We start from the raw sequence: 13,366 nt of genomic DNA, 5'->3' as shown, positions 1-13,366 counted from the left end.
GATCAGAATTCAGAAGTGTGATATCAAGGAAGATAATTTCTCCGAGAACATTTGTAGGAAAATTCGGAAAAACCGAACGGATACAGGCCCAACATTCCAATTAGCAAGCCCAATGGAGTGTCTTTGTGGCTGGTCCCTTCTTCAGGCCCTGAATCGCCGTGTTGGAAGGAAAAAAATTCTTTTAACCTTTTTAACCTTAGGAAATCCGTATTTCCTCCCTAGATAATAAAACCGTCCGTTTAGATTCCTCAGACTCGTGATACTAGACATATGACCTCCCTTGCTGGTTTCTCTTAATGGTTTATTCCTTTTCTTTTATATTTATTTTAGCTAAATCTTTGAAAAATTATAGTAAAAAAGACATCATAAAATGGAAAATCCAATTTTATTAGACTACACATTAGTAGATTTATGAGTGAACATATTATATAATATAATTTAGTAAAAAAGTTGTTGTAATTTTAGATGTATACTTTTCAATAATTAATTCATAGCTACAATTCATGGTTCAATTATGATGAAATTTTTATGGTGAAATAATCATTATATTCTTGAGCTTTAGTAAAAATTTGATGCTCATTGGATCATGTATGCTTGAGAAATTGAAGAGTCTGTTATAACTTGAAATTTAGTTGGCCAAGCATACATAATCCAATGAGTATAAAATTTTTACTACAGCTCAAGCATATAATGATTAGTCTACCATAAAAATTTTATCATAATCGGACCACGAAAACTGTATCTATGAATTGATTATAGAAAAGGTATATATCTAAAAGTACAACAAATTTTTTTACTATTTTATATCATATAATATGTTCACTGCATAGATCTATTCATGTGGAGTCCAACAAAATTAGATTTTCTATTTTATAATTTTTTTATGATTTACTATGATTTATCAAAGATTCAGCCAAAATAAACATAAAAGAAAACGTGAAAAATCACTAAGAGAAACCAGCCAAGGATGTCATGTGTCCGGTATCGCGAGTCCTAGTAGTCCAGGTGGACGATTTTATTATCTATGGAGGAAACGCGGATTCATCCAAAAGATCAGAGAAGTAAAAAGGACTTTTTCCATATTGGAATGCTGGGACGAAATAGGCTCAACATTGAGAAAATTCTCTATTTAGCCCTACTAAACTTATCTCTTTCTTTTTTGACTTTTTTCTAAAGTTCCCTCTTTGACACCATAATTTTGTTTTTTTCCCTAAACCGGCCATTCCGTCACCTCCGTTAGCTCTTACCGTGAAATCTCCATACATACATGTCAGATTATACGTGAACCGACCAAAATACCCCTCATCAAAGAATAGGGTTGAACCAGATAGTCATCTCTTTCTCTCTTCTCTCCCTTACCCCACTTGATTCCTCCCAACCCCACCATATCCCACGGTGGTGACGCGTGGATCAGGCGGAACCAGACGGCGACGCGGCCCCCACATGTGTGGGCGACCAGGCGGAGGCGCGGTGCGCGGCGGTGGCGCTGGCGCGGGCGCGGGCGCCAGAGGTGACGGCGCGTGGCGCCAGAGGTGACGGGAGCGTGGCCACGCGACGCAGTTCTCGCGCGGGCGCTGCACGCATTGCTCGCGCGGCCGCGGGCCCCACTGCTCCTCCTGCCGGGCCTGCTCCAGGGGGTGGGGAAACGGCCCCAGCGGCCGAGGGGCCTGTGGCGCCCCTGGTGCAGCGGGTCCCGTCTTCCCTGCCGCGGCGGCCGCAGGCGCCCCTCCCGCCGGGCCTGCTGCAGAGAGCGTGGACACGGTCGCCAGCGGCGAGGCTGGCGCAGCCTCAAATGCTGCTCCCGCCGGCCGTGCTGCTGCAGTAGATCTTGCATGGCTAAGATCATGAGGGTAAGCTACATGGTGTTCAAATAGGAATTTTCTCCCAACATTCCTCCGTCCCTTCTTCAGGCGTGGTCCAATGAAGCCCAATAAGACCACCGCACTCAGCGCTTAACCCCTCGCATCCGAAGCAAAAAAAACCCTACCTACTTTACTCCCCCACTCCATTCGCAGCCGCAACCCGCCAGCGGCGACGCATCGCACAGCCCACGGCCACACCACGCGGGCGCGGCGAAAAACACGACGGGCAGGCGGGCAGCAACAACTCGATTTGCAGTTCCTGCTGAACACCGAAGTATTTATTATTCATCGAAAAATATACAGAACGCCCGGAACAATTCGACTCGAGCTCCGCGAGAAGACAGGAGGGGGGACGAAATGGCATCCCTGGCCCGCGCCGCCGCCGTCGCCGTGAGGTCGGCAGCCCGCTCCGCGCCCCTCACAGGCCGCGTCCTCGGCGGGCCGCTGCCTTCCCCTGCGTCGCCTTCCGCTGCTGCCCGCTCCGCCCGGATCCTCCGCAGGTAGCGACACTGACCCGCTGGCGACCTACGGATGGGGAGATTCGGTGTTTGCGCGCGCGTGTGTGCTCACGTAGGGGCCGCTGGTTGGTTGCAGGTCGGCGGCCGCGGCGTCGGCGGGGCTGGAGACGCTCATGCCGCTGCACAGCGCGGTGGCGGCGGCGCGTCTTAGGTCCTGCATCGCCGTCGACTCCTCCTGCTGGAGCTCGCTCTCGCAAGGTAAACCCTGTTTTAGCTGTTACCATTGTTGAGGGGATAATACCATGTTGTCGAATCTCCTTGGATCTGTTGTTGATTGCTGAATGCTCTGCAACAATTTCGTGGGATTGTGCATTTTTTAGGTTTTGGGGTTAACGGATGGCTGATTGCAGCATGCTCTGCAACGATTTCGTGTGATTGTGCATTTTGTGGTTTTAGGGTTTCGGTTCGATTTAAGAGGGAAAAATGGTCCAAGCCTCATTAGACAGTTAGTTTAACACAGCTATGCATTCTTATAAAGAAACAAAAAATAAAAAACGCAACAATGCATCCTTGAGAAATGGTGTACCGTTTTTCCGGCATGGCTACATCATCATTTTTCTAACCTACTTCAAAGTGGACCAAATAATTCATGAACTGAGTACACAGTACACATCAGGTACTTTGTTATGCTTATACACCACATAAACCAAGAGACGGAAGGAGTCTGGTGAATGAACAGGATAATTAGTAAGGAGTGCATCTTAGTGTCTTCCAGCTTTACTTTGCACTTATGAGGTCAAATGCCCAAAGCTCATGACTGATGAATATATGTCCTGTCCTGTTGAAACTGCTTTTAACCATTGTTTATTATGCTGAAATCCACGTTGATGGTCCTTCCTCTTTATGGTTTATTAACAATTACTTTTGAGTAATTATGGCCATGGAACTGTAAGATAGTCTTAGAATCAGTTGGTTCATTAGAGCCCAATTGTTCTTGTACAAAGCTAGTTTTACATATATGTCTGATTTTCCATTATATTTGCAGTAAGTTTTTACCTTCTTATCCTGTCATGATCTTAGGGAGCCTTTTTGGCTTAAAATTATTGGCCTATTTCCAACTGTGGATGTGGTGGATGCGTATGGTTATGAAACGAGTTGTCTTAGCCGGTCCAATATCAGAGTCTCCACTAATTATTTCTTGGTTTTTGTTTAAGGTCAAGTTTATGGCGGCTACTGCCTTATGTATGTGTGTTGGTTCTTTGACTTACTGGCTCTTGGTGCGATATGGCACGTGTAAATTTGGAAACTTGTGAACTTTCATAGTTGTTTAGATTGTGGATCGTTTTGTTTCTTGCAATGTTAACAAGATTTGAAACACTGCCGTTGCCGGTCCCAAGCCCGTGATGAGAAAATGTGGAGGGTTGTGTTAGGTTTGGCGAACCAGCGTAAAAATCAGCCACTCTAATGGAAATGAAACCCATAAGAAATTTGTTGGGGCGTAACCCTCTTAGCGATGCGCTACATCGGAACCCGGGTGTGGTGTTAAATGGGCAAGGGCCGGGTTGTCATCCCCTCAGGGGCGCGTCGTATCGTGATCCGGGTACGATGATAAGTGAGCAAGGGTCGGGTCGTCGCAGCCTCTGTGGCGCACTACATCTGCGCCCGGGTGTAGTGAAAAATGAGCAAGGGTCTTCGCATTTCTCTCGACGGGTGCGAAGGGTAAGAAAGCTAGCCGAGCCAACTAGGATTCGTCTAGGTAGTTGGAACGTAGGGTCTCTAACAGGTAAGTTAAGAGAACTAGTCGATGTAGCAATTAGGAGACGTGTAAATATTCTATGCGTGCAGGAGACTAAATGGAAGGGCCAGAAGGCGAAGGAGGTGGAGGGTTCTGGCTTCAAGCTTTGGTACACAGGGACAACTTCGGGTAGGAATGGAGTAGGCATCTTGATCGATAAGAGCCTTAAGGATGGAGTTGTAGATGTTAGGAGGCAAGGCGACCGGATTATCCTAGTGCGGTTGGTCATTGGAGATTTGGTTCTGAATGTGATCAGTGCCTATGCACCTCAGGTAGGTCTTAGTGAGAGCTCCAAGAGTCAGTTCTGGGAAGATCTTGATAGCATGGTTAGTACCGTCCCTATCAGTGAGAAGCTCTTTATAGGAGGAGACCTCAATAGCCATGTGGGTGCGACTAATGTAGGATATGAGCGAGTACACGGGGGTTTCGGGTATGGTAGTAGGAACGAGGGGGGAGGATGTTTTGAATTTTGCGTTGGTCTACGACCTGCTGTTAGCGAATACCCTCTTTAGAAAGAGGGAGTCCCATCTAGTGACCTTCCATAGTGGATAATACTCGAGCCAAATCGATTTTATCCTTGCTAGGAGAGAGGATAGACGTGCCTGCTTAGATTGTAAGGTGATACCTGGGGAGTGTGTTGTCCCCCAACACAAGCTTGTGGTGGCGGATTTCGTTTTCGGGTACGTACCCACCGGGACAAACGTGCCAAGATTGCGAGAACGAAGTGGTGGAAGCTTAGAGGGGAAGAGGCACAAACGTTTAAGGAGAAGATGCTAGGCGAGGGGTCTTGGGAAGAAGGAGCAGATGTAGATGATATGTGGCTAAAGATCGCGACATGTCTTCGGAAGGTGGCCTCAGAAGTGTTTGGTGTGAGTAGCGGAGGCAAGCAGGAAGTGAAAGAGAGTTGGTGGTGGAATGACGAGGTGCAAAGGGCTATTAAGGAGAAGGAGTGTTTCAAACGCCTTCACCTTGACAAGAGCGCAACCAACATCGAGGGCTATAGATTAGCGAAGAGGTCTGCAAAGCGAGCTGTAAGTGTAGCGAAAGGTCAGGCTTTTGATGACCTTTATCAACGGCTAGGTACGAAGGAAGGAGAGAAGGACATTTATAGGATAGCTAGGACCCGCGAGAGGAAGACAAGGGACATAAACCAAATCAAATGCATCAAGGATGGGACAGATCGACTTCTGGTGAAGGATGAGGAGATCAAGGACAGATGGCGAGAATACTTCGACAAGTTGTTTAATGGAGAAAATGAGGGTCCTACCTTCGAGCTGGACGACTCATTTGATGATACCAACAGATGCTTTGTGAGGAGGATTCAGGAGGCAGAGATCGGGGAGGCTTTGAAGAGGATGAAGGGAGGTAAAGCGATGGGCCCCGATGGCATCCCCATTGAGGTGTGGAGATGCCTGGGCGAGAGGGCGGTAGTATGGTTAACTAAGCTTTTTAACCTAATTTTCCGGTCAAACAAGATGCCGGAGGAATGGAGGAGAAGTATATTAGTACTGATCTTTAAGAACAAGGCAGATGTTCAAAGTTGTACTAACTACCGGGGGATTAAGCTGATGAGCCATACGATGAAGCTTTGGGAGAGGGTTATCGAGCATCGCCTAAGAAGATTGACAAGGGTGACCCAAAATCAGTTTGGGTTCATGCCTGGGAGGTCGACCATGGAGGCGATTTTCTTAGTACGACAATTGATGGAGAGATATAGAGAGGAGAAGAAGGACTTACACATGGTCTTTATTGACCTAGAGAAGGCGTATGACAAAGTACCGAGAGACGTCATGTGGTGGGCCTTGCAAAACACAAAGTTCCAACTAAGTATATTACCCTCATCAAGGATATGTACAAGGATGCGATGACTTGTGTTCGAACATATGATGGCGATACCAGTGACTTCCCAATTAAAATAGGGCTACATCAGGGGTCAGCATTGAGCTCTTATCTATTTGCTTTGGTGATGGATGAGGTCACAAGGGACATACAGGGTGATATCCCCTGGTGTATGCTCTTTGCTGATGATGTGGTGTTAGTTGACGAGAGTAGGGCAGGGGTTAATATGAAGTTAGAGCTGTGGAGACACACGCTAGAGTCGAGGGGGTTCAGACTGAGTAGATCCAAGACCGAGTATATGATATGCGACTTTAGCCCGACTAGGCATGAGGATGGGGACGTTAGCCTCGAAGGTCAAGTGGTGGCCAAGAAGGATACTTTCCGGTATCTAGGATCAATGCTTCAGAAAGATGGAGACATTGATGAAGATGTTAGACATAGAATTTTAGCCGGTTGGTTGAAGTGGCGGCAGACTTCGGGCATCCTCTGTGACAAGAAGGTACCACAGAGGCTAAAAGGTAAGTTCTATAGGACGGCGATTCGCCCGGCGATGCTATACGGTGTTGAATGTTGGTCTACAAAAAGACGATATGTCCAGCAACTGAGTGTAGCAGAGATGCATATGCTGCGTTGGTTCTGCGGGCATACAAGAAGGGATAGAGTCCGGAACGAAGAGATTCGAGATAGGGTAGGGGTGGCACCTATCGAGGAGAAGGTGATTCAACATTGGTTGAGATGGTTTGGACATGTACAACGGAGGCCTCCCGAGGTGCCGGTGCGTAGTGGAGTTTTAAAGCGGGGCGATAATGTAAAGAGAGGTAGAGGTAGACCTAGACTAACTTGGGACGACTAACTTGGGACGAGACGGTTAAGAGAGATCTTAAGGAGTGGAATATCGCTAAGGAATTAGCTATGGATAGGAGCGCTTGGAGATTAGCAATTAACGTACATGAACCGTGACCTTTGTTACTTTTTGTTTAACCCCTAACGCTTCCTTTAGCTTGTGCCCTTTTGTTTTTCTTATTGTAAATAAATGTTTTCTGTGGGTTTCATCTCTAGCCTACCCCAACTTGCTTGGGACAAAAGGCAAGTTGTTGTTGTTGTTGTAATGTTAACAAGATTTGAAGAACAAGGATCTTTATGTGTGATGAATAACGAATTTTTCAACATGCCTTTCAAAGTTGTACTAGTGTGAAGAACTCAATATGCTCTAGTTAATAGCAAAACTAGCTCCAACTTGTATTGTTTCATTTTATATTAGCTTGATGCCGGTCTAGCTTGTTACTATAATTTATACTGTATGGTTTGTTGAGGTTCTTTTTAATTCAAGTAAAAAGTTTGGTTGGCTGCAGTGGCGCCATGGCAGCATCCTAGTGGAAACTAGAAAGAATACACTCTCTCTAGGACTAGTCATTGCAATGGTGTTGATTGATCTCAGCTAGCGGCTAAATTTATCTATAGAACTTTAACATGATCTGGTTTTCTCTGATGGAAAAAATAAGAGTTTCAGTTTTAGATTAATCTGAAGATAAATCATGACCATGACGATAATAGCGTACATTATGACCTAGTCGGTTACGAGTCCCAAAAATTCCGCGCGTGAAATCCGTAACAGATTCAAAGTGGCAAAAGGAAGCCGTTGGGGAACAATCAGCTTTCAGCCGATTTCGGGACCTTTCACGCGCACGTCGCGCGCCCTTCGCCCGAGACAGGAGAGCCGATCATGCGGAACAATTGGCTCTTTCGCCCGAGACCGGAGAGCCGATCACGGGGAACTATCGGCTCTTTACAGCCGTAGCAGAAAACAAATTTGCAAAAGAAAGCCGATTTCCCGCAAGAGTTGGACCCGGATTTTGGCGGACCACTCATGCGCGCCCGCGCCCGAACCCGGCCCGGCCCGGCGAGCGAGCGCGCGCGTGTTCTTCCTTCTTCCTCTCACCCACACTTGCAAGAGCATAAAGAGCATCCAACTATTTAAGTTAGGTTCCCTCCACCTCCACTAGCAATGTGGGACTAACTTGTTGCACCTCCACTAGCAAGGTGGGATTAACTTGTTGCCATGCACCTATGCACTAATGGGCCTTTGAGATTTTATAGGAATTATTTGGATTTACATGAGCTAGGCCTAAATATTCCAACATTATCTATATAGACTTGCAATTTACAAGTGCACAATAAGATTGTGGTTCTGTAGACTCCTCTGAACAAAAGTGATGCAAATGTCATGCCTGGTTAGGTAGCATGTCATCAGCAAGATATAATACTTCCAAAACATTGTCCCATACATAATATGAGAGGAGTTTCTGTTTTAGTTTTTGCTGCCGAGGTGCTATTTTTTTTACCCTTTTGTCCTCTTCAATTCATTCCTGTGTTTTACAGTAGGCAGACTAGATATTTTACATGTTCTCTAGATTCATCTGGACATACGTAAAACAAATGTCCTCCTGTATAGGCAGCATGTTTTGCAGCCAAACGTAGTACTTTTAAAACATTGCCCCCATAGAAAACAGGAGGGTAGGTAGTGTCCCTTTTTGTTTCTCGGTAATCTGTATGATATGCTGCTGCTTTCTCAGGTGCTATTAGTATTATTCTTTGCCTCTTCAATGTATTTGTGTTTTACAATACAGTTTTGTCTTGATATTGCTATTACCTTTGGAATGAATTTGGCATTCTTATGATTCTTGAAATTGATGGGAGCTATGCTATTATGGAAAACTTGTTTACAAACTTAATCTTCTTCATCTGATGTTTTCCGGGACATGTATTACTGTCACACGGTTGTGCAGGCTGGTCAGCCATGAAATAATGAGTCTTTCAGATTTAGATACCAAGGCTTACTAATATGAAACCTTTCATGCTTGTTGATTAGATCAAGCTAATGAAGAAAAAAGTTCTCTATTCTTTTTTATAGAAAAAAGATGGGGTTTCTATATTTTAACTGTGGTTGTTATAGGTTTAAACAAGCGCATCTGATCATCGCTAGGAGCTGAGCTGCAGAGAAGTGAGGACACTGAGTTAAAACAAAGTGCTTTTTTTTTCAGATCTTTCTAGACATGTAACATGTACTTTGATTGTTGCTCTATGCGTGTATTCATGTCAACAAAATGGAGCATGGAAAATGTTTCCTTGTACCTTGCTTGGCTCTTATATTGAATTTGTCATGATCCATGCAAAAAAACTGTACTGACAATCAAAATACTTCAGTTTTTCTTTAGGTGTGCAAAATTACTCCATTTGAAATAATGCCAGCATATATGGAATTACATTTTGTACTCGTGACCTGACTTGCTCTTATATTTGGTGATATAGGATATGCTTTGCCTTTGTGACAGAAGCTGCACCTGAAGAAACCAGTGAACATTAGGAATTACAAACAAGGGCTGTATAATGTGATGCTTGTAAACTAATTTTGCCTTTGAAGTTGATTGAATTATGTAACATGAATCATTCAAGATGTGGAACTAGCATTTATTGTTAGATTTTATTCAATGGCCCTCGAATTATCTGCGGCTCATTTAAAGCATTTGATTCATTATTTGCATTGGCTGTTTAAATGTTTTTTGCATTTCTAAATCATGTGTTTTTCTAGGTAAACTCGTCTAAGGATAACTAGACTTCAATTGACCACATGAACCTTCTAATGGCATGCGCATTGGTTTTCTATTAAGCAATATTACTCGTCAGGAAACAGGTTTTGTTGGGTTGATCCAACTACCCAATACCCAAAAGGTGAAAAACGGTGTAATTACCCTATAGAGCCGACCCAATAAATTTTTGATTCATTCTGGATTCCAGCCGTGGGTAATTGGGTAACCCAAAATAATTGTAGCCTCACTGTACAGAGAGTCGCTCAGCAGTATGCGGTCAAGCCAATCCACTTGTGGGGCCTGTCGATGATGAGCGGCAAGGAGCGGACAGCGGAGCAGCCGGCAATGGCAGCTGTCGCCGTCGGCGAGCGCAGGTCTGCTCTCCTCTCGCGCATCGCTGCTCTGCTCAAACCAATTTTCTGTTCTGCTCTCGCGCATTGCAACAATCGATCCATATATCTGATTCTTTTCATCTGTCAAACCAATTTGCTGCTCTGCTAGCTCTGAAGCATTGCTACAGGTGTGTGTCCTCCCCAACCGTTGCAACCATGGTTATAGCTTGATTCGCTCGTTTCCGGCTCCATTCGAGGCTAGTTCGTCAATCCGGGCGCCGGAGACCTCGATTTGGTGAGTGCCATGGACGTGGATGGTGGCGGAGTAGCCGAGATGGAGAGGAATTAGGCTCCGTTTGACATAAATTTATCTAAAATGACTTCACAAGCCAAAGCTGGTGATAGCTTCACCCAGTTGCAATTCACGCTACAGTATTTTGATTTACGTGATTTGTGTGAAATAGATGAAGCTGAAGTCGAAATAAGGTATAGATCCGAGCTTCGGAGGCACAAGCAAGGCACGGGAATCAAGGCACGGGAAGGAGGACTAGTGTCCCCAGGTGCCGCTGGACAGCTTACGTGATTCAGCGACGAGGTGCCGGTGCTCGAGAGCATCGGCGGCGCACGGCGGGCTGAGGTACGGTGTACGTGTGCGTGGTGGCAGCGGACCGAGGTCTACGTGCGCGTGGTGGCAGCGTGAGGATCACGGCACTTCATTTTTGATCAACCAATTGATTATATTTTTCATATTGGATTGAGTGTGCCGGACACTGATTGATCCAAAACTGACCCTCTTGCATCGTGAATTACTCGTTGATAAAAAAACCAATTTTACTGAGCAGCCTTTTTTTCTTTTGTATTCGCAACGCGCCCGCAGTCAGTTTTTTCAGGCACCGTAGACTCAAGCATGATAGAATATTATTTCATAAACACATAATATAATAGCCTCAAGTGACAACACACGCAATTTAAATATAAACAAAACACTCTTTTGGACAGATAAGTGGCTCCATGGATGTTCAGTGGAGAATCTTGCACCTGCGGTCTTTGCAAGTATGCCTCCTAATCCGTGAAAGACAAACTGTGTGGCCTGAGGCTTTGGACAATAACAAATGGGTCTCTGTAATACGTGGGGGCCTGTCTTGGATTGGAATAAGGGAGTTGTTGCAGCTTTGGGATTGTGTTCAGGGCATTTGAGTTAAATGAGCTAGAAGATCGACACATTTGGAAATTAGAACCTAGGGCTGCTACTCCTCTAAATCTGCTTATCGGGCTTATTTCCAAGGATCAATAACCTTTGAACCTTGGAGAAGACTCTGGAAATCTTGGGCCCCAAACAAGTGCAAGGTCGCAATAGGTGCTGGACGGCAGATAGATTAGAAAGGACAGGGCTGCCTCATCCAGATCTGTGCCCCTTATGTGATCAGGAGGATGAAACTGTGCAATACTTGTTAGTATCTTGTGTGGTGGCGAGACAGGTTTGGTTCAATCTTTTATCACCACTGAACCTTGGTGATTGCATTCCAAGGCAGCGGCAGCGTAGCTTCGCGGATTGGTGGCGCAAGGTGATGAAGAAGGTAAAGAAAGAATATAAGAGAGGTGTAGACTCTCTAATAATTTTGGATGCTTGGATGTTATGGAAGGACAGGAATGCCTGTGTATTAGAGGGGGTGGCTCCCTCGGTCACCTCCATCATGAGGGATCTCAAGGATGAACATAACCTTTGTGCCTGGCGGCGCTAAAAGGCTGCAAGGTCTGGGCTTAATTGATGTAATCTAGTCAGCTAGGTCAAAATTTTGGTCATGCTCTTATTTGATTCATAGGCTAGCTATTGATCTGTTGAACCTATCTCTCGTATTTGGTCCTCCTATGTGAGATGAGAGTTGTATGGGGATTATTTTCTCTCTCTAATGCAATGAAGCACAACTCTCCTGCATTTTCGAAAAGTATTTTAGTTGAAACAATAACTTGTCACTGATTTTAGAAAAATTTGTCATGGTCAACTAAACTCGATCTCAGGTGTCCTTTAGGTCCTTGTACTCTTAAAATGCAGATCCCCTTAAACTTTGTGTATCGTCTAGTTCTATATCCTCTCAAAATATGGTGTCATCCAACCAATAAAGTATGATAGGATCAAATTATTATGTTTTCAAGCAAGCCATGATTCTAGTTTGCAAAGTGCAGCTACAAGTTATTAAATGTTTGAACAATATTCCAAGAATGGAGCATGATACTCATCAAGCTTCACAGAAGTGAAAAATCATCAAGCTTTCATGATTGATACTCATCAATATTCTCTACACATGCTAAGTCAGAATTTAATGAAGTTATAAATAATACATTTATAAAAAATAAGTTTTGCAATATAATTAAAATAACACTATATTTTGAGAGTACATGGACCTAGATGACAACCGAAGTCAAGTTTAACGGTCCATATATGTATCTTGAAAGTATAAGGACTTAGATAGCACCTGAAACCAAGATTAAGGAGCCAAATATGCAATTTGAGAGCACAGGGACCTAAATAATATAGGTAGACAAGTTTAAAGGCTGGTCATGCACTTTACTCTATTAGATAATGTCCTCTACTTCTAGAAATTAAAAGTGTTTCTTTGGATTTTACTACGGTTTAAAATAGTTCTTGCTGTCATGTGAACTTCTAGTTCCCTATTTTATTTTATTGGGTAAGTGTTGGTGTCGAGTTATGCTTGTTGACATGTGGTGCGTCTTTAGATTGTCCTTACGTGGTTCTTAATCTCTACTTGAAGGCAAGCAAATATAGTGATTGATCTACTTGCTTTAGCATTGTTATTTGATTATATCAGCTTACTTAGTTTCAATACCTTGCAATAAACAATAAGATATGAATTTGGGGTTATCTATTTATCTTGGAATATGGATTTATATAGTATCCATCTTTGCATTGGAATATGATATCTCAAGACTTATGGTATTTTCCTTGTCTTATAGAATTTCATATCGTATTCATCTTTGCATTTGTATTCTCCTTGTTGGTCTTGTATGGATTTGTTTCTATGCTCGGAGGCACCACGCACGTTCAGAAATAGCAATATTGTTGCATCTCTGCTACCTCTGTATGTTAGCATTAGCAATCTCAAATTTTATTTCTAATGTCTTAAGTTTTACTTCACCATACATTCTATATATTTGAATTGATTTTTAATTTAACTATTATTTAAATAGTCAAGTTAAATCAATTTATTTGATGAGACTTTTTCATATACCATACGATTAGATCCTCCCTTCACTCACCCCAACCCCAACCCAACACCCTCCGTCCCCCACCCCCGAATCCTCGGGGAGCTATATATTGCCCAAGTGACAAATCTTATTTCCATCACCGAAGGAGGTAGTTCAGGGTTGCTCAGCTCTAATTCAGCCCAACAAATCGTTTCAACCCAAAAATTCTTTCGCTTCCGCGCACACGCAATGATACCCACATCTTAGCTGCTTTATTATGCATGCGTGC

At 43.9% G+C, this 13,366-nt stretch overlaps 1 protein-coding gene and 1 long non-coding RNA gene across 4 annotated transcripts; both read left to right on the top strand.

Moving 5' to 3' along the window:
• The first annotated feature begins 1,967 nt into the window (after positions 1–1,967).
• On the top strand, positions 1,968–9,474 carry LOC112891594. Of its 3 annotated transcripts, none has more exons than XR_003228581.1 (4): positions 1,968–2,362; positions 2,457–2,578; positions 8,908–9,169; positions 9,264–9,474. XR_003228581.1 is itself a non-coding variant. In XM_025958491.1 (4 exons), the coding sequence occupies exons 1-3, from the start codon at positions 2,220–2,222 to the stop codon at positions 8,925–8,927; spliced, it is 285 nt and encodes a 94-aa protein (XP_025814276.1). In that variant the 5' UTR covers positions 1,968–2,219; the 3' UTR covers positions 8,928–8,955; positions 9,264–9,474. The 3 variants fall into 3 exon arrangements, 2 of the variants coding, with proteins under 2 accessions (XP_025814276.1, XP_025814277.1); XM_025958491.1 differs by having other exon boundaries at positions 8,908–8,955; XM_025958492.1 differs by lacking the exon at positions 8,908–9,169.
• Positions 9,475–9,754: 280 nt separating this feature from the next.
• On the top strand, positions 9,755–10,553 carry LOC112896011. Its single transcript, XR_003229314.1, has 3 exons — positions 9,755–9,915; positions 10,043–10,168; positions 10,338–10,553. It is a non-coding gene; the product is annotated as an uncharacterized LOC112896011 (long non-coding RNA).
• Positions 10,554–13,366: the final 2,813 nt, after the last annotated feature.

The sequence above is a fragment of the Panicum hallii genome, chromosome 5 (genome assembly GCF_002211085.1).
Source record: "Panicum hallii strain FIL2 chromosome 5, PHallii_v3.1, whole genome shotgun sequence".
NCBI lineage: Eukaryota > Viridiplantae > Streptophyta > Magnoliopsida > Poales > Poaceae > Panicum > Panicum hallii.
This window is presented reverse-complemented; position numbering and strand designations above follow the sequence as displayed.

Bases quoted from the DNA above. Each gene is read 5' to 3' on its own strand.
- LOC112891594 (XM_025958492.1), top strand. From the start codon at position 2,220: ATGGCATCCCTGGCCCGCGCCGCCGCCGTCGCCGTGAGGTCGGCAGCC. The intron at 2,363-2,456 runs GTAGCGACACTG...GGTTGGTTGCAG, and splicing joins TCCGCCCGGATCCTCCGCAG to GTCGGCGGCCGCGGCGTCGG. The intron at 2,579-9,263 runs GTAAACCCTGTT...TTGGTGATATAG, and splicing joins CTGGAGCTCGCTCTCGCAAG to GATATGCTTTGCCTTTGTGA.